This window comes from Pyrgilauda ruficollis, unplaced genomic scaffold (assembly GCF_017590135.1).
Source record: "Pyrgilauda ruficollis isolate IOZ18807 unplaced genomic scaffold, ASM1759013v1 scaffold11, whole genome shotgun sequence".
NCBI classification, from domain to species: Eukaryota; Metazoa; Chordata; class Aves; order Passeriformes; family Passeridae; genus Pyrgilauda; species Pyrgilauda ruficollis.
Window position 1 is genome coordinate 8,143,737 of NW_024509210.1, and position 20,029 is coordinate 8,163,765.

At 41.1% G+C, this 20,029-nt stretch overlaps 1 protein-coding gene across 4 annotated transcripts in view; it reads right to left on the minus strand.

Moving 5' to 3' along the window:
• Window positions 1–2,537: 2,537 nt before the first annotated feature.
• LOC121357379 (putative threonine dehydratase) overlaps window positions 2,538–20,029 on the minus strand; it is a 31,655-nt gene continuing 14,163 nt past the window's right edge. For all 4 annotated transcript variants that reach the window (XM_041474623.1, XM_041474614.1, XM_041474606.1 and 1 more), the window contains 7 exons: window positions 16,718–16,883; window positions 16,171–16,267; window positions 15,210–15,285; window positions 14,451–14,576; window positions 13,072–13,239; window positions 12,700–12,757; window positions 2,538–5,016 (listed from right to left, as the gene is read on the minus strand). In XM_041474623.1, coding sequence (XP_041330557.1) covers window positions 4,918–5,016; window positions 12,700–12,757; window positions 13,072–13,239; window positions 14,451–14,576; window positions 15,210–15,285; window positions 16,171–16,267; window positions 16,718–16,883 — 790 coding nt within the window. In that variant the 3' untranslated portion in view covers window positions 2,538–4,917. The remainder of the gene's footprint in view (window positions 5,017–12,699; window positions 12,758–13,071; window positions 13,240–14,450; window positions 14,577–15,209; window positions 15,286–16,170; window positions 16,268–16,717; window positions 16,884–20,029) is intronic.

Below are 20,029 nucleotides of genomic sequence, written 5' to 3' on the forward strand. Positions count from 1 at the left end.
CTTTATGCAAGAGCTACATGAACAGCTCAAGAAATTACCATAGCTTGTGGAAAGCAAAATAAACAAAATCCCTCAGTATTTCCTTTACTCCTGCTTCTCAGAAGACCAATAATAATATGGCACAATCCACTTACTGTGCTGGACCTCACACAGCCCCTGCAACTCCAAACATACCTACAGCACATGCATGAGGGGAAGTAGGAGGGGAAAGGAGGAAAGAGAGATGTAAGGAACATTATTGTATCATTTATCAGCGTTCTTTGAGACCATTTTCACAAAGGAAAACCACTCAGGTGCCCCTTGTGGAAATACATAGGGTGACCAGTCTACTAAGTTTAGCAATTACACAATTTAAAATGTCTTTCTAAAGACACTCTAGGCCTCTAATCAAAAGGAAAACCACGTCCTTCTCCAAAATTTCGGAAGTGTGACGGGTAGGGATTTTCACAGTTGCAATCTGCCCCTGCACCCCCCACACCAGGCAAGCAAACCAGAAGTAAATCATAGTGCCTGCACTTAGAGGAGCTTCAGACATCAGCAGCACAGGACAAGCCCCTGTATCCTTTGTGTGGATGCACTCAGATGTGACTGATCTGGCTCTGTCCTTAAGGACTCTTGGTTTCTTTAGACTGACAGGCTGTATGGGCTTAGCTGTATGGGATGTTGATCATTATTGACATACTTCACAACAGTCATATTTGATTAGAATATTTTCCAAATACTGCCACCAGTTATTGCTGCAGCTTAAAAAAAAATAAATAAGTGCTTTTGAACAACAGGAAATTCATCAGCTCAGGAGAGCACAATGTACTGAAGGATTCCTCCTCCTCTGAGATGTAGCAAATGTTTGGGAGCACATGAAAGCAAAGATTTGTAATAGAAGAAAACTCTAAAAACTTCAACACCCTCTACATGGCAGATTGCTTAAACAAACTGCAGAGAAAGTGGCAGGAGAGCCAAAGCCATCCAATAAATGACTGGCAGGAATTACAGCCCAACCCCAGGGTGTTGCAGTTTACTTTTTCATTCAGTAAACCACATGCCTATGTTTGGGTCTAGCAAAAGTTAAACAATAACATGTCAAATGCACTTACTGTGTTGTAGGATGGGGAGTTTGTGAATCTCCCAAAAGCTGTAGGCCAGAAAGCAAGGTGCTGCATGTGAGGACATGCCACCTGCATGGGAAGATAAACTGCTCCTGATGCTGCAAAAACATGTACTGCCAGAGATTTAGATGTTAATCTCCAGCTAACAGGACCTGGTTGAAAAAATTAAGGAATTAGTGTGGGAAGAGATTTTCTTTCAATTTAAGATGCACTAGTTATGCAACAGTCCTGGGAAGAAGGGAAGAAGCTGTGCTGTGCCCCTGACAAGCAGCGTGTGCCTAGGACAGCTCCCAAAGCGGCCTGGCTCCAGTGCACCTACCTGGGTCACAGCATCTTGTGCCTCTGGAGACAGGACTGTGCATTTCAGCCAGCGGCACCCTGCAAGTGAAGGACAGGCTCCCCAAAGTTGGTGATGACTGCAGTGAGAATCCCAGAGAGCTGACTCAGCTGGTCCCAGGGACTTCACTGACCCACCTGAGCCAGCCCAGGACACGCTGCACCCACCCCCTGCCCGCTGGCAGGAGCACAGCCAGGCCCAGGGCAAGGAACAGCACCTCCGTCTGTGCCACTGAGCAGAGCCTGCGCTGCACGGAGCAGGGCCCAGGCTGGAATGAACAGGGCCCAGGCTGGAATGAACAGAGTTCAGGCTGCACTGAGCAGGGTCCAGGCTGGAATGAACAGAGTCCAGGCTGGAATGAACAGAGTCCAGTCTGGAATGAACAGAGTCCAGGCTGCACGGAGCAGGGTCCAGGCTGGAATGAACAGAGTCCAGGCTGGAATGAACAGAGTCCAGGCTGGAATGAACAGGGTCCAGGCTGACTCCCACCACGCTGGGGAGCAGCCAGGAGTGTTCCCTGCAACCACACAGGGCCAGAGCAGCCATCCTGCCCAGCTGCTTTCTCCTCCCTGGCAGCTCCCCCCTCACATGAATGATGTGGATTTTGAGCCAATGTCAATGTCAGATAAAAGAAAAATATTAACTCTGATTTTTTAAAGTGAGGCTGCTGTCACTATCACACAAGAGAATGACGAATCTTTAATTGCTGAGGTGGCATAGCAGAATTTTAATTATTTTTCAAATAAATACATGCTTAGATTTATGTTTTGCTGATTTAACCATTAGTGAAATTTTAAAATAATCATTAAAGTTTTTTCAAGGTATATAAGAACACTCTATATAAAAATACTTCTTTAAATAAAACATTCAAAACCACATTATTAGATCTTTGAAATGCCATAGATCTTATTATATTTCATAATTAAAAAAGGAAAAGGTTAGCAGCACAGGTATTTAATTATTCTTTCCAAGCATACATTCATTTACATGCCTCATTTTGAGGGTTTTTTCCCCTTGGAAGATCTTAATTTTTTCTTTTAAGCCAGTGAGACTTCAATAAAGGCAATATAGAATGTAAAACACCTCTGGTATTATTATATTCACATAGAAAGTGTTTATTACTGCAGAGTGATTTACACTTTAAAACTATGTTTATACTTAATAAAAATAAAACCAAACTGCAAATATCATGTTTGACATTTTAAGCACCTTCTGGACATCATCTTCCTTCCCCCCAGCCCAAACACATTTCCAAAATCGTATAGTGATTTCAAGTGCATTGATTTTTGGTTGCTCTGCTACATCTTCTTGCCCCAGATTTGTGAAGACTTGCTAAATGCACTTCCCCCTGATTAGGAAAGAAGCTGTTAATGCACTGAGCTTCTAAAACAACAAAGTCCAGGATAATACAAAATTTTAAACCAAATACCCAGACAGCAGGACCCGTTCACCACTACTGAGAGCTTTGGTTATAAAACTCCATTTTCTTCTCATATAGGTACCTGAGACATCCTCAAAATTTCCTGAGACTTTTGCCAAAACACATGAGAGGGTAGTTAGACCCTTACCAATAGTGGGTTTTCATCCCCAAATCTGCTCTTTGATGATGTGGTTCATTTCTCATTCCAATGGAAGTAGCAAGTATGTAATAGGGACTCTGTCATCTATTTCCATGCAGATTTTTAAACTCTCCTGACAGTGGAGAAAAGAGTCGTGTCTGAAAAGACACAGCTGTGATTTACAGGACCAAGGCCTATACCCATCATTCTGGATGGCAAGAAGGGAACACAACTAACCATTGGGGCATCAATAACTTTTAGTTCCATGTGCAAACCAATACGGTCCTTCCAGAAACAGACCAAACCTGTAAACTTCTATTTTTTTGTCCACCATTTGTAAGACTCTGTACTCCTGCTCCCTTGTGAACTACAACAAGAAGGAGCAAACAGATTATTTCTTAGAAAAATTCTACTGCAGACAGCCACAATGCTGCCCTTCTCATCCCATCTTGCCTGTATAAGCTACAAAGAGAGATGGATCATGGAACCACAGAATGGTTTGGGTTGGAAGGCACCTCAAAGACCATTTAGTTCCAACCTCCCTGTCATGGAGTTCTGTTCACTAGGCCAGACTGCTCAAAGTCCCAGCCAACATGGCCTTGAATCCTTCCAGGGATGGGACATCCATCATTTTTTTGGGCAACCTGTGCCAGAGCCTCACCACCCTCACAGTAAAGCATTTCCTCCTAATACCTAATGTAAATCTGTCCCCTTTCACTTTAAAGCCTTTGCCCCTTGTCCTGTGCAGCTTTCCTGTGTGCCCTCTTTAGGTACTGGAAGGTGCTGTAAGATCTTCCAGAGCTAAAGTTAAATTCTGCCCAAATGAAAAGGCACAACTGTGTGGTGTGCACATTCAGAAGAGGGCCTGAACTTCTCTTATATTTCTTGCCATCCCACTCTGTTATATTATTAGTTGGTCTCTGCCTGCAGTGATAAAAATGGAATTTAGGTCAATGTGTTCTTTGTTAATTGTATTAGCCATGTGCCTAAGACTTAGGCTTCCTCTTCTCCCAGCACTGCCTTTGGCTATTAACACGTGTACTCAATCTGTCAGGTGAGATGGATAGAGCCTGTTTTATACAGACTAAGATAATCAGTGGAATGCTATTTACAAAATTCACATGGGTAGTGAGACCCCTTTTTATATAGAAACACAAGCCAGTTGCAACTTTTTATACTGAGTCTCCAAAAACAGAGGGAAGAAATATATTTGTGTTCCATTTATGGGTTCTAATCATACTCAATACTTTTTTTCAATTTCTGCAAAATATTTTGGAATTTGATTTTGCAAATAGGATCATTTTCCCTTGGGAAAAAAATATTATATTGGCTTTTATCTTCCAAGGGGTTTTCTGTCTGTGTTTAAATCACCTTCTATTAGCATAATTTTTCCTCACGTGGTAGCAAAGATCAGAACATAGTCATGTTCAACCCCACATACCTTCTGAAGCAGATTTAGCAAACAGAAAACTGCTTCTGGCTTGGAAACAGAAAATTTCTCTAATGTGGCTAGGTCCAGCAGAAGGAGCTGCATTACTTCAACAATGGGCATCAAAATCAGAAGACCTTTGAGAGGACTATATTCAGATGTAAAGAAAAATGCCTTCTCCCTGTTTATGGAATATCACTGGGTTCTACAAACTAGCTAAAATCCAGGCAGCCAGCTGATAATGAATTGAGGAATTCCAACACCAGCAGAGACTAAGAGCTTCCCTTAGCTAAACTAACGTTCCGAGTTGAGCTTTTTTTTTTTCCCCCAAAGACATTTACTACATTTTGAGCAGGAAATAAATATCCTGAAACTATTTGCCAACTGTTCAGCTTTGAAAGATAATATTTGTTGTGAAAGCCTCAAGGCTGGGGCTCTGCAGAGTCCTTGTCAGAGGCCCTCGTGCCCCACCCCGCGCTGTGCCCGTCACCGCTCAGTCCAGGCAACTGTGGGGTAGCGTTCCAAGAGCGCATTTCTCAGCTGGGCTGTGTGGATCTTGTCTCTGGTCTCCACAGTGCAGATCACCTGGAAAAAGAATTAGGACCATTCCTGATGGCATGGCAGCAATCTCAGACAAAGGCATTTCCAACTTAAACCTAAAATACACTCAAAAAAACAATCGGCTCAAAATAAAAACTCTGGCTGTCACATCCGCTGTCTATGCAGGTAAGAGAACTGACATTGCAGACATCTGGGGCTCTTCCAGCCCACCTGCATGACCATAAAACTTTCCAAAACCCTACTTTATTGCCTTCAAAGTTTAAAGAAGACAGGCTGATCCTCTGCTGGCTCTTGGGCAAGGTACCTCTCTGCTCTTGGCTTCCCTGAAGACACCTGTTAGCAGCTCCTCTTTTCCTTTCCCTGTGCATGGCATTGCTGCCACCTCACCCACCTCTGACTCTTACCTCATCACATTTCTGTATTTCTGGCAGGGTTTGTTCCAGTACCTCCATCCTTCAAGCTTTTTGTATTCTCCTTCTCTTGTCTGTTAAGGAGTTATCCCCCAGCTCTTTATCATCTCTTCAGTATTTTGCCTGGTTTCACTTCTCACACACCTTCTTGCTTAATTTTGTTTTTTGCTTTTTTATTGCATCACATCTAGTTTTCTTTTATGGTTGTTCTGCTGCTAAATAAAACAACTTGGGCAAACACAATCTTGATAGTTTTTTTTAATTCTTCACTTGCCTCCACAGGTACTACTGAAATCCTGTCATGCAGCCACTAAAGAAAATAACTTCAATGGCATTTTTTCAATTTTTCTATAATCTCTCTTTTTTGCATACTCATATCTCTGCCCCATCACTCGAAAGCCTGGGCACTAGCAAAGATGAGGCACCAAAGTAAAGGCACAGAAGGAAAATTATACTTCATAATTTGAAACTCCTAACTTCCATTACTGCTAGTCCTGCTGGAATGATCACTGATGTTGAAAGTGCCACATGGGGAAAAGACCTCACAGAAACGTGGAAATCTAGCAAGGAAAGGGCAAAAGATGAGTCAAAGTGCAGCTACAGAGTTCATTGTAGCAGGCAAATCTACAGAGAGCAGAGAAACAACGAGCTATGATAACCTGATGGTGGGCTACTCCAGACACGCCCTGTCAAAATGTTCCTACCAGAGCTGCATCCCTTTTAGAAAGCAACTAGGCAAAAAATACTCTAATTTGTTTACAATGATATTTCTAAATAAGAACTTTGGAATAATGTTTTCTGGAACTGTCTTAAAATTATAATAAACCTTTAGCAAAACTGTTGAATGAAAATATAAAACACTAACACTCCAAGTTAATCTAAATAGCCATAGCTCACTTAAATAGAAAACTGGCTACAGCTTCCCAAATACCCATCATGAAATAAGCCACAATTCTGATCTGGTCTTGTAATTCTTTGCCTCTTGTGCTGCAGATAGTTCTATTTGTTTGGTTCTTTGGAATGCAAATTAGATGTTAATTTCTTTCTTCTTCAAAAAAGTGGGATTTAATCTCAAGAAAAGGACAGTCATAGAGGACAAGTAAAAATGAGGAAAGGAGAGAGAACACAAGGACTGGGAAAAGTATCTGTGAGCGCCAATGTACCAAACACCCATGATCCATTCCCTGGTTGATGTAAAAACCCTAAAGCTTTGCAATGATATCTTCAAGGGGACACACACACACGGAGTCTGTAATTAAAAAAGTAAGATTTTTCCTCATGTAAATGCAATCATGCCTGTTTTGTCCTGAGTAAATCAATTGCTGCTCCTGGAACCAGTCTGGATGTGACAGATCCAGCCTTGAATGTCCGGTAGCAAGCTGTTGCTCTGCCCTGGCAGCAAGTATGGGGAAGCATTTTGATTTATGGCTAATTATCCTCTCTGCCCTTTCCTTTCTGCTCATGATGGAAAGAAGGCAGGCCTCCCTAGACTGGAGCCAGAGAGCTTGTGAGCAGGTTGGATAAACACTGTCATTTTGTTCTAAACATGCACAACAGCCAGCAGCTGATAAGGGAGATACTATGCTGCAGTGTATCATAAAAGTACTAACAGCAACAGCTGTGATAAAAAACAACCCCAGAAATTCACCCGATTTTTCACAGTTGTCAAAGAAAGGAACAGAGAACATTTGGTCCCAGCAGGAGTGCAGAGAGAATCACACAACACCTCAGGGCAGCTACAGATCTCAGCAGCAAGGAAGGCAAGAATTTACTTTCTTGCTTAGATTAAGCCAATTTACACTGCAGTTATACTTTCACAAACTCTCTCTCTTGCTTGCTTCACCTGGGACATCTAATTTACAGGTGTCCAACAGAGCAGCCCTCACATTCTCAGGGAGTTTATGAGGTTACATTTCCTGTGGGATGCAGAAGCATCCCAGTACCACTTGCTATAGCAGGTTGCACAGCTATCGATGAGCTAAGAGTAAGTGCCCCAAAATGGTCTTATTTAAGAATAAATAACAGAACCTATTGCCTGATCTTTCTTGTACACCAGACAAGGTAGAGGAAATTTTACCTTAAACTTATTTCATACTGATAAGCCCTCAGAACTATACATGGGATTTTTGAACCTGCAGAGCTCTTATTGGCTGTAGGGCCAGCTGGGCACAGTGCACCTTTCTTTTCTGTGTATCAAAAACCTCACAAAACCACCAACAACAGAGTGCATTGTATTAATTTCTCTCCTGCATATCATATCTTTGCTGGATTGATTAATTAATTAATTAAATAATTGTCTGGCCCAGTAAGACCATTAAAACAACCAGACAGACAGATCTTTTACTGTACCTAAAGTTCCATTCCCTGTGACACGTAATCTAAAGATACATTTCAGCCAAAGGGTTCAGTCAGACTGTAAGTTTTTTTCAGAGCAGGCCTACAAGTTAAAATTAAAGACAGAAGAGATTTCACTGAATATTGATGGCTTGTGGAATTTAATGACTGGAAATTACTGAGGAAGCAGGACAAAGGCTAAAAAAATATTGAAGGAAAAAATAGATTACAAGTTATTGCTGTGCAACACCAAAATCCAGATGCATAAATCCAAATACTCTTAGGAATTAAACTGACTTCAAAGAGAGGAAATTTCATAACTTCACAAAAGAAAGAAATTTGCAAAGTTCTGTTCTGAATAGGGTGGGCACCTCTACTTGCTTTTAACTGCAAAATCTCATAGTGAAGGCATTTTGCCTTTTACATCATATTTTTCTAGATTTTGAAAATGAGTTTGACATGACTCTCAGCTTCCTGATGCCTACTATCTGTAGGCTGTGTGTGCAAATAAAAATAGTGGGTGGACATGCTGAGCCAATGTTAGAGAGCAGAGGAAATGTGTGTAGTACTGCTGAATCAAGAGATTTCAGTCTTTTGTGCTTTTCCAGGCTCCATGCAAAGTTAATCCTAAATAACTAGTGCAGTCCTTTATGTCTGTGAATCATCCATTGAACCTTTGTATCCTGCTTTTTAATTCTAGAAATCATATTAATCATCTTAAGCTGTCTTTTTGCATAACTTACTATTCATGAAACACCACATTTAGCAACATTATAGGTTTGTTTGCATGAAAGTCAAATTGGAATTAAGAGTGAAAACTTGATTTATATACACTGGTTTCTGTTCCTTATTTAGAAAAAGGGGTTTCTTTAGAAAAAAAAAACAAAAAAAAAAAACAGCAACTGGGCAATTTTCTGAATTATTTGGTAAACACCCAGTGTAGATTGCTTCACATTACAGATTATTTGGTAACAGCAGCTCAGGTGATGGTTTGGGGATCAGCTGCTAGATTGTCCCCATGGTCAGAGCAATGGAATGCTTGAGAAAGAGTGCAGCAGCTGCCAGTGGTTGTGCAACCTGAGCCCTTATCTTTTGGCAATTGGGGCATTCGGGTGGGTGAGCACGAGCAGGAACAAGCTGCAGCCACATTACATAAGGCAGGTAATAACCCAACAGGAGCACTCAGACCCTCCCCAGGGCCAGCCTCTCATTCTCCAGCTGGGCCAGGCTGCCCTGTGCCACAGTCTGGCATTCCACAGTGGAATGCCATCAAAGAACGTGACAGAATTCTTCTGGAGGGCCTCAGAAGAAATGGAGTGTTGAACTTCCCACTCCCAGTGTCTCCGCTTTGCAGCTGGGGAATGGAACATGCAAACAGAGCCTTGCCCAGGGTCATGCAGGAAATGCTTTGGGAATGGTAGCATCCTTCTGCACATCTTAGCTGTACAGCTGCCTGCTCCTATGTATTTGCTTCACAGGGCATTAACAGGCAATATGTTGGCAACTGGGGACTCTAGCCCAAAATATTCCCTTCCATCCTTTACAGAATGCAAGTTGGCACAAATGAATTTATTCAAATTGACCAGAGCAGACTAAAATAATGTATTGAGTTCTGGCCTGAGGTGAATGAACTGTATGAGAAAAACAGGCACTATACCACACAAAGCCAGGAGTTTCAGCACCGCTGGGAGAATGTGTAATGTTACTGAAAAGGAAATATTTGATTTATGATTTAGCATTTTTGTGCACAGACAGGGGGGAAAAGTAGTGTTGTGGATGTTCTTTTTACAACCACTCTTTTCCAAGTTCTTCAAACTTGGAAAAAACTGAAGCTCCCAAGAGGTCTGAAGTGAACAGACCAGACAACCCATAATGCCAGACAGGAGGGAGCTCACAGGGAGCACTGCCACCCACTGAACAGCTGCTGGGGAAATTCAAGACCTTACAGAACCCTCCTGGACCTGCCAGTTTGATTATGCTGTAGTTTCAGTGGTGAGAAGACTTTTCTAGAAAATTGATGAGCTCAAGGAAATTTTTTTCAACTAGATTGCCCAAGTCCAAAAATGATACACTAATTAAGCAGGCAAGATGCTGATCTACTTCATAGCAAAGAATGTCCCTACTTTATGAAGTTGCTTATTGATTTTGCTCATTGACTTCTCTCTGAGCCAACAGTAATATGAAATTAAAGGGACTTAAATGGTTTTAAGGAGGTTTACATATGGAAGCAATTTAAATGATAAATTGTCCCAATTGACTCTGAGGAATATTACTGATGAAGAACAGAGAAAGTCCACAGAAGCAAGTTGTAGCTTCCTCCCATGAACTGGGTAGTCCTTTAGATATCTGTATCCAGTTAACTGGTGATATCAGATGATTTCATTAGCTCAGATCTTTTTTCTGTCTAGATATTCCCAGGCATCTAACCTCCATAGGTGTAAAATGTGAAGCCTACCAGACTGGTAATTTTCTGATTTGCTAGGAGTTATCTATTTCAATATAGGGACTTTGGAAGTAGTTTCCTAACCAGTCAGGTAAGACTGAATTAGGGTGTAGTTCTCTGTGAGAAAGAAATCCAGAATGAGTCAGAAGGGAAGAGGATCTACACTGGAGGTATGGGCAGGCAGAACCCTAAAGAAATTCCCATAACATTCCACAGAACACAAGCAGCTGATCCCTCTGCACCACTTCTTACTCTAACATAAATGTATTCCTTCTTTTTTTTTTAGTAAAGAAAAACATCTCTTATTTTTGCCAGTAAAATGTTCCATAAGGTTTTGTTTTTTTTTCAGAAGTGTAGTTTGAACATAAAATTTCATTTTAGAAGGTCCTTACTTTTTCATGAAATCAGACTATCAGCAAGGATCTTCCCACAGAGTGTTCCAAGTGTGAGTGCACACAGATGAACAAACAGTAACCCAGAAAGGCATTTCACTAGAATTAAAAAAAACCCAACCAAAGCAGCTCTGTCATCCTGATAAGCAACTAGAAGCCAAGTTTCTATCTTTTTGTTTAGAAATAAAAGGGTACATCTAAAAGGATGATTAAATACTGAGGCAACAATCTTGACAGGACAGATTTAGTGTTTCAAATCAGCATCTATGCTCTTTGCTCTGTTCTGTCAAACACCTAAACCATACCCACAGTCAAAAGTCCGCATTAAAGTCAGAATGAAATGGGTATAGCTGCAATACCTTTCTTGTTATTACTGCCAGTACAGCACAAGGTGGTAATTTTGGCTCTTGACCCAGGTTTGGTTTAAATTCATGCGTTATTTATATAACAAATGCATAAAACATTTTGATGACACAGGTCTTTGGCTCTTAGAAACAACAAAGGAAAAACCAAAATATCCCTCACAGGTATCAGCTTTACTCTGAAAATAGATATTTTTTCTTGTACCTGGATAGAGCAAATTCATTTTGATGCTTATATATAAACTCTATATTTTATCCTTTTTGATTACACATGCTTTAATTTTCAAAGAAAGCTTCACAATTCTCTAGATATTGCCAGATACAGCTGCCTGCAGAGGTCTGTACGTCTGGGTCACTGCTTTGTACTCCACATCTAATTATTCAATAGCCTCTCTCCCAAACTGATTGAAAGCCATCATGCAAATTCAATATCCAATTAAATTATTCAGGGATGCAAATTCCTCCCTTCAACCCTTTTGCACGACACTGTCAGATTCTTGAAGTGAAATTACATTGTGCTTAAAGTGCAGACTATATGGCAGCATAAACAGCATTGCTTTCATTCAGGGTCTGTATTTACTAAAAACTAAAAAAACAAACCAAAACAAACAAGCAGCAAAAAAACCCAAAACACCTGAGAGAGTAGATTTCATTTGATTTGCTTAATAGCATTAGTAAAAACTACAAGCGTCACTCCACAAAAATGGCATTGAACACTTTATAAGACTGACAGGTTTTATTGAATCTAGCTTTCAGTGAAAAGCATTTCCAGAGCTAAGTTAGTCACTCAGAGGGATTTATCCACCTCATGCAGCGAGTGTCATGCTATCTCCAAACCAGCCAAAGCAGTGAGCTGGCTTGTCATTATGGCACACTGCAGAACAACGTGGGTTAAGTCCTAGATACTTGAGAGTATTGATGATATAATGTACCATAGTACATCTGCCTCTTCTTTAAATCTGCAAGTCAAAATATTAAGCAGGCTTTTGCATCCAGGCAGGAAATTAAATTTAAAGTCCAAAATCAAAGAACTTGCTTACCCAGTAACATTTCTGCACCCCAATTATAAGCCTGCTTAGCAAAGATCTCTAATTTGACTTCCACCTGGGGTTTCACAAACTAAGTCAGGTTGGACCTGGACAGCAATAGCATGAAATCAGTAGGACCACACCTTTGCCAAACCAGCTGAAATAAGAGATGCACCATGAGACAAATGGTTCTTTTAAGAGACACCATTAGCTGGTAACACTTCTTCAATATTTCTGCATCCAATACTCAAAGGAATAAATAAACAAAGGACAAATGGCTTTCCTCTGTGCTCTTGGTGGCTAAGAAACAAAACTGAGTCCCTAGTTTAAAATGAGGATTCCTTAAGAGTAAGGGTGTTCTCTACATTGCTTCGAGGCAAACATGTCAGACAATTACAGCCAGCCTACACAGCTGGCTCTTCAAGTTCTGGATGGATGCTGCAGCTTGCTCACCTCCTCCAGCACCTGCCACACATTCAGGAGGGTTCATACCAGCAACAGGGCAATACAACACCTGAAGTACTTCACCAGGATGTTGCAACAGCAAGTAAAACTGGTCTTGTGTTATTTATATGCCTGCTGAGTGTTTGGCAAGAAGCTGTATAACACAGAGGAAATAATCTCTGACACTGTGCACACCCTGTTGGACTTCTTCAACATAGGCATAAAGAGACAGGGAAACAGAATAAACCAGGGGAGGCCAGTACTATTAGGGAAACAAATTGCACCTCCTCTTACCTCGACAGTGAAGAGCTCAGATGTCACAAATGTGCGTTCTTGTTTGATATCCAAAACTCTAGATCAAATAAGGGACAAATTAGAGATCACAACAATTCCCTGTCATTGCAAAACAGTTTCTGAAAGTGTTTGGGGAGTAAATATATTTTCTTTTTTCTGAATTAAACACAATTCTACATGCTACAGAGGTGTTTTCAGATTGGAAAAAAAATGAAGGAAATAAAAACTTTTCTGCAATGTAACAAGAAAAAAACCTTTGATTAATTAATTACTTACAGACTTGGCTTCAGAGATGTTTGGAAACATTTCCTAATCTTTAATAATCTTTGTGCTAGTCTCTGATTATATTTCCCAACCATTAGTCTAATTTACCTTGCTTCCTCCCGAGCCAAAATCTCCAGTAGCTTTGACATGTCTCCTGGGCAGTCAGAAATCACAAGGGAAAATCTACACACTCTGTTATCCAGGGTCAGGGCACGAGCTATGCACTGTTGCAGCAAATGTAATTCCAGGTTTCCACTGCATATAACAACTGCCACTCTGAAAACAGACAGAAAAAGAAGAGTTTTGATTAGCACTTGCCTGTGTAAAGGAACTATAAATCATAAAGACTGTGCCAATATCAGCCTGCTAGAACTTCCCCTCAATAAGTATTACAGATGAGAGGGCTCCTGCCTCAGCATCCATTGTCAGCAGGTAGGAGAGGCCTAGAAGTTGGCTGCATTAGTTGGTCTGAAATGTTGTTTTCATTTCACATTTCCTGTAGATTTGAGTTGTTAGAGATAATTAGCTGGACGACTGTAGGTCTAGGTTTCAAGTTTTAAGAATTTGACATAATTCTCACCTGGAAGTCCTAAGTTTCAGCCTCTTACTGATCAGACAAAATGTATGTTCAAGGCTTTCTGTAACCATTGATTAAATTCATCAAAACCCTGAAAAACGAGTGCAGAAATGTTTGAAGTGCAAGTGAAGAGCCACGTGACTGGTCTGTGAAAATCTCTCTCTGCAGAGTCAAACCAAACCTCTTTGCATTTTCCCTTTTATTGTAGCTGTACTAAAACATGTTGCTGCTCTGTGTGTACTGTCAGCCTCTTCTGAAGAATTGTCTCGGCAGTATTTTAGTGTACAATGCTGTGCACTAGAAATTTTGTTTTGTCTTGAGGGCATGTATGTTTAAATACATTCTGGACTATGACCTGAGCCAAGGCTCAATCCACTTAAGTGCTGAGTCCTCAAGCTGAGGGACAAGGCAGCACTTGGCCACACATTGAACACTAAGCACAAGGATAATCCCTCTGACTGTGTGGACAGTTCTCAGGACTGGGAGGCAGGTGCCACTGGGTCACTGCAGCAGAGAGCCCAGCTCCTGTCCCACCACAGACAGAGCTGGATTCCACCAGTGGAACAAGAGGAGACAACAGGCTGACAAGAGCAGGACACTGTCCTGGCAGGTGCAATGATGCCTCGTGGAGCTGTAGCTGCTCTTCCCCCAAATATCTGAGAATCAAGGAAAGGGACAAGATGCGTCAGGTCTCCAGGCTGGCATTTGTCTGGTTCAGCACAATCTTACCACCTGTGACTGGTCCAGTCAGTCTGAAGTTTCTGCCACCAAGTTTCTGAGCCCCTTGCCAGTCCAGGAGCAGGAACTGCCTGGTCACCCATAGAACAAGTAGATTTTCATAATTTCCTAGGACCAAGGTGCTCAGTCCCATGCTTTTGCCACAGTTCCCTGTTTGCAATAGTTGCTGTACCTTTTACCCTTCAACTCAGGCAGCTTCCCTGCCACCAGTGCTGCAAGCCCAATGGCCCCTTCTGCATCAACCGTGGCTCGCTCATACTCCAGCAGTCTCAGCATTGAAATGAGGATGTCCTCCTCCCTGAAAGCAAGAGACTTGGGTCAAAACAAATCAAAAGAGCTCCCAAAAGCAGAAGATAATGCATTTATGGGTAACTGGGTTCTTGCCATGCACCCAGATACATGTGATCCCAAGATGGTATTACAGCATGCTGTGCTGCTGGGGGCGAATGTACATCTCAGACTCATTATTAACTGAAAGACAGGATGGCTTGTTTACTAGAAATATTACCTAAATCCTAGCAGTAAGTATATTCCACAAATGTGGCCTTTTTGTGAAGATTTAGAAGAGGTTTGTCAAGGGCTGTTGTTCAGGTGTTGTAGAACACAAGGTGTTTTACACCCAGAACATGACCAGATAGTGGTGGCAGGTGAAATTTTGGGGTGAGTTTGGACACTACTTTTAGTCATATAACTTCGTTTTAGGTAGTCCTGTGAGGAGCTGAGAGTTGGACTTGATAATCCTTCACGGATCTCTTTCAGTTTGAGATATTCTGTGATTTCTATGGTTTGTGGGTCTGGGTTCAAAGTCTTCAGTGCCCCTCTTGGAAGGAAGGGTACCCCATTCCCACACTGCCCCAGTCTGCATATTGCATTTTTTATATACAACAATGTGCATCCAGTATTATTCATGTCACTGCTTTTCTTCACCTACCTCACAGCAACAACTTTATCCACAAGCTTCCCAGTCAGCTGCAAAGAATTGCTGCCAAAGCAAACTCCACTCACATCTGTAGATTTCAAAAGACAAAAATATGAAGTTGGCTGCTTTAGACATATTCAACATTTTTTGGAGTCCTGGCTGGTTTGTGCCCTTAATGAGTGCAGCACACTGCTGTTACATGACCTTAAGTTGCTTGATTTTTTTCATGTGACAGAAATGTGTTTGGCAATGAAACACCAAACCTCACAAGAAGATTTTGCCATTTTGAGCCTCTTCAAGAAACTTCTGATACTTCACTGGCATTGTTGCAGTGTGAGAATGACCCTGCAGCCCAGTGCTTTTCACTGCTCAATAAGGATTGAAGGAGAGGAGACCCAAACACAGCACCGGGCTTGTTAGCTCCAGCAGGACAGCTGGCTAAGAGTGCAGACACAGGCAGAGCAAACCAAGAGAATTAGAAGTTTCTTACAAAACTCCCATTTAATCCAAAACTTCCAGAGATTTGAACATCAGGCAAGCAGGATGTTCTTAAATTGCTTAACAGATGAGGTTTTTTGAGCAAATCAACTCTACCATTTATAAACACTTTCGTTTTGTGTCTAAATGTTTAAGCACTACATAATTTTCCTGCCTTTTCCACAAGAGCTTTCCCATTGACTTCACTGGTTTGATGCTGTGTGTGAGCACAATGTTCAGACAAATACTCTCATATTTCTAAGTATTCATGTACGCTGGAAATAACATCTTACCCCATCAGGGTGTGGGGGAAAATGTGGCAGAATTTGCTCTTAGCTAGAACTAAGTTCTGACTTTTCAGAGAACTCCCTTAAAATATTTCAGAGAACTCCCTTAAAAACTCCCAGTTTGAACTGAAATAATGAGAAAATAATATAGTTGGAGAAATTTGTTACAACCTCTATTTTACCTCCAAAAGAATACTGCATTTTCTCACCTCCATAGAAGTGATGATTGTTGCAGGCCTGGTCGTCATTTGGGTGGCCAGCTTTTAAGGACTGTTGCAATACTGGGAAAGTTTCAGATTCAACTCCCTAAGGAAGAGAGATGTTGTCACTTTTTTATTGAACCAGTTGTAACAGAAGATGCCACCAAAGTAGACAGCAAAATTTACAGAAAGTTCCTCTTCAAATTAGCAATTAATTTCAAGTGGCAAAACAACCATGCTACCACTAAACTTATTCCGTGGCTTACTTAGGACCAAATTTTTCCAGTAATAACTTATTTCAAAACACAGAACTGGATTTTATTTGCTTAGGAAAAATCTTCCCACACTTTTATCTTAAATCCAGCCAAACAGCCAAGGGACAGGAACTTCCCTGGTTCTTACAGGGTCTTCTCTGAGGCAAAGCCCATGGGATCAGATAGTTCCTGTCCCCAGCACAGGCGGTCTCTGCAAGTGTCACTAGATACCAGTGTCTTTTGTAAACAGCTGTGGTGAAAGCCACCCAAACACAATGCTTAATAGGTGAAAGGCAACTTACAATTACAGAAATATTTGGGTTGAGGTGTTTGAGTGCAGCAGCTGACCCTGCCAGCAAGCCACAGTGGCCTCCTGCAGGGAAAATCACGGCGTCCAGCTTTGGCACCTGCTCGTACATCTCCAGCCCCACGGTTCCCAGGCCTGACAGGTACACAGCACTGTCCTCCCTGGGGGAAGGAGGGCACAGATCAGCAGAGGTCACAGTTCTCAGTGCAGTAATAATAATTCCATCTACTACTTTCAAGACATTGTTCAGCAGAAAAAGATAAATGTGAGAGTAAATCAGCAGCACATGAGGGGAGGAGGTGATGCAGCAGGATGGTGCCATCAGGTGGATCGCAGTATGCTGCTGCCTACTAGGAGAAAACTTGAGCAATAGACAAGCCCCTCAGTCTTCAGATGAAGAGCACTTAACTCCCATTGTTATTAGGGGTTTACAGAACTGGCAGGGAGAAGTCATATTTCCATTGCCATCACTACCTTCAGCTTTATAAATTTTAAATGTTGCAGTCTAAACTACAAGCAAAGCCTCAAAAAGAAATCCTCTCTTTACTTATAAGTGGATTTTGTGTTTGTGATGAATGGAAATTTTAATGAGATTTAAGCAGTGTGTTCAACCTCATAAATATCAAAGAGATTGCTAGAGTTGTCTTTCCACAGTCCACAGCCAATATCTGATACCTTTGCATTAAGCAAAGCATTTTAGTCATGCCAAAATATTTACTGGTAAAATACTTTAAGGCAAATGTAGTATAAATAATAGGGGCAAGCAGCACCAAAAAATTGAAGAAAACTCCACTATACAGTCATGACTGACTTGGATCTATTTCTAAAAGCTGGTTTGCATTTTATTTACAAGTTAGCAATGATGTAAATGTAGGACTACATGTAAGAAAATAAATATGAGCTCTCTGTACATTCTGCTTTTTCTGAGAAACAGAACTGTAGATCCAGTGACTGTACTTGATTTACTTGACCCAAGGATGTTTGGGTCCAGGGAAACTGTTTTTATTACTGTACCTGTTAGACAGGCATAGAGAGGTTCAGTGTAGGAGCACAAAATTCCTGCAAGGAGGAGACCAAGGCTCTTGAGAAGTTACCTCACATATATATCAAGACACAGAAAATTCTTCAGGGCAAGGGTCTATATAACTACATAAGAAAGGATAGGATTAATGAACTTCCACTCCTGCAGCACAGCCAAAAACAAAGGCAAGAAATCATAGTGGAATGAGTAACTGAATGCTTGTATTTACTGTCTTTATCAAGATACTGAAGGAGCTCTCTCCTCCTCCTTATATGTGACAAAATATATCACTGGCCTCCTGAACAATTCTGGAGAATTATACTCAAATAAGATTCTGATCCAAGTTTGTGGAGCTACCCTGCCGTAGTAGGCACAAGGGGGACCTGCAAAAATGAGTGAAGGCTTGGGATATTCAGTGAAGGAATAAAGCCTCTCTAGCAACTGAAAACTGTCCAAATGAGACTGCTCTGAGCACAGACAGTTGTTTGTAATTTGAATCAATATTTCAGATCATCATGTTTTCCTTGCTAACATCCAGTTGAAACATCAGTTTACTGATCAGCCATCAGTTTTTATAAGAAAATGGGTGACTTTCTTTGCATTGTGTCTGATAACTTTTTCTTTTTGAAAGTAAAAAATGTATCATATGCCATTGAGGCAAAATGAAGGAAGAGGGCAGATAAATCTAAAGACTGTAGACTGAAACAAGCATTTTTGAGCCAGAGCTAGAAACTTGGATATTTGCCTTCTGCAATGTGTGATACATCATTAATCAAAGATGGGCTGTCAGGCTTTAGTTTTCCCATGAAGTTTTGGTGCGGCAGCTAGAAGGCTCTGTTCCTATCTGTTCCTAGGAAAGAACTCAGTCTGTAGGATAGAGTAGCAGACTAACCAGATCAGAAATAATCAGGTTTGATCAACATTTAGATATGGAGTTACACAAGAAAAAAAAAAGGGTTCTCAAGGATGGAAGGTGTGTAATTCCATCTGCAGCACTCTTTCCTCCCTGATTCACAAAGGAATGTTTCTCATATCCTCACAGAGGTACTGAGTTAGTTATTGGCAATAGTCACATTGCATTTATAATGAGGTCCTGAGCCCCTGTAGTTAGTAAACAATTTCATGGCACCTAGGCAGCAATTAAGCAGACTAAATGATTGAATTCCAATTTGAAAAATCACATTTCCTTCCTGGGATTCCCCAGGAAGTTGCAACTGAGTAAAAAGTGTCCTTCATCTATTTGAATTCTTGCATGGTCATTTTCATGACACAGTATTTTAATTGCACTCAAGCAATGGGAAGAGCTGACAGTGACACACCCAGCTGCAGGGCATCGCCCCTGCAGGCACAGCCCAACCCAGGCACGTAGGGTCTGCTTCAGGAAGGGCAGAATGAATTCCTGGGTGAGGAGAGCCAGAGACCAAATTGCTAGGGATTGTATCCAAGCTAGAATTAAACTGAAATACAGTGACATTTTGGAAGCTCCATTCTAACACCTGGGAGCTCAGCTGGTATGTTACATCCAGCTTTGGCAAATGACAAGAATGTTTGTCAGACCCACACTGGAGAAGACTGGCTATCCATAAAGGCATACATTACACTGGGAAATCTACACCTAACAAAATATTTTTATATAATTCCCATGATGAAAAGCCTCACAACTGAAGTGGGGGGTTTCTTCCTTTTTTTTTTTTTTTTTAAGTGAAAAATTGCATCTGTGGGATTTTAATTAAATGGAGTCACAGATTGAACAATTTGTTTCTTGTAACCTGAAATAAATCAGAGTGCTTTAGTATTATTAATGGTAGTGTGTACATTTAGATTTCCTCAGTGTTGGATGCTGAAGTTCTACATATGCATTGCCCCTGGAGCTCCATGAATATGGAGAATAGCTACCTTATGTAATTTAAATCATTATTTAGGGATGAGGGGTAGATTAACATCAAATTACAATAAAATAATTTAGTTCTTTTGTGTGAACGTGATAGTTGATGCAAGCTAGCTGGAGGTTAACACATCAATTGAAAGATGGCTGACAGAAATTTGGGAATCACCAAATTATGGAAAACTGTGGTTTTCAAAGGAGCCTAAAAGTGTTTCAAATTCATTGGGTTTCAGGGCACCTCATTCCCCACTGAAAATCCCAGTCTGGGACAAGACTGTGCCCATGGTGGCAGACCAGGCCCAGGAACCAGCTCTGTGCGTCACTGGCTGCTGCAGAGCTAACAGAGGAGTTGAACAGTACAGTTCGTAGTATTGCCTTCCCAATACACCAGCTGGGAAAGA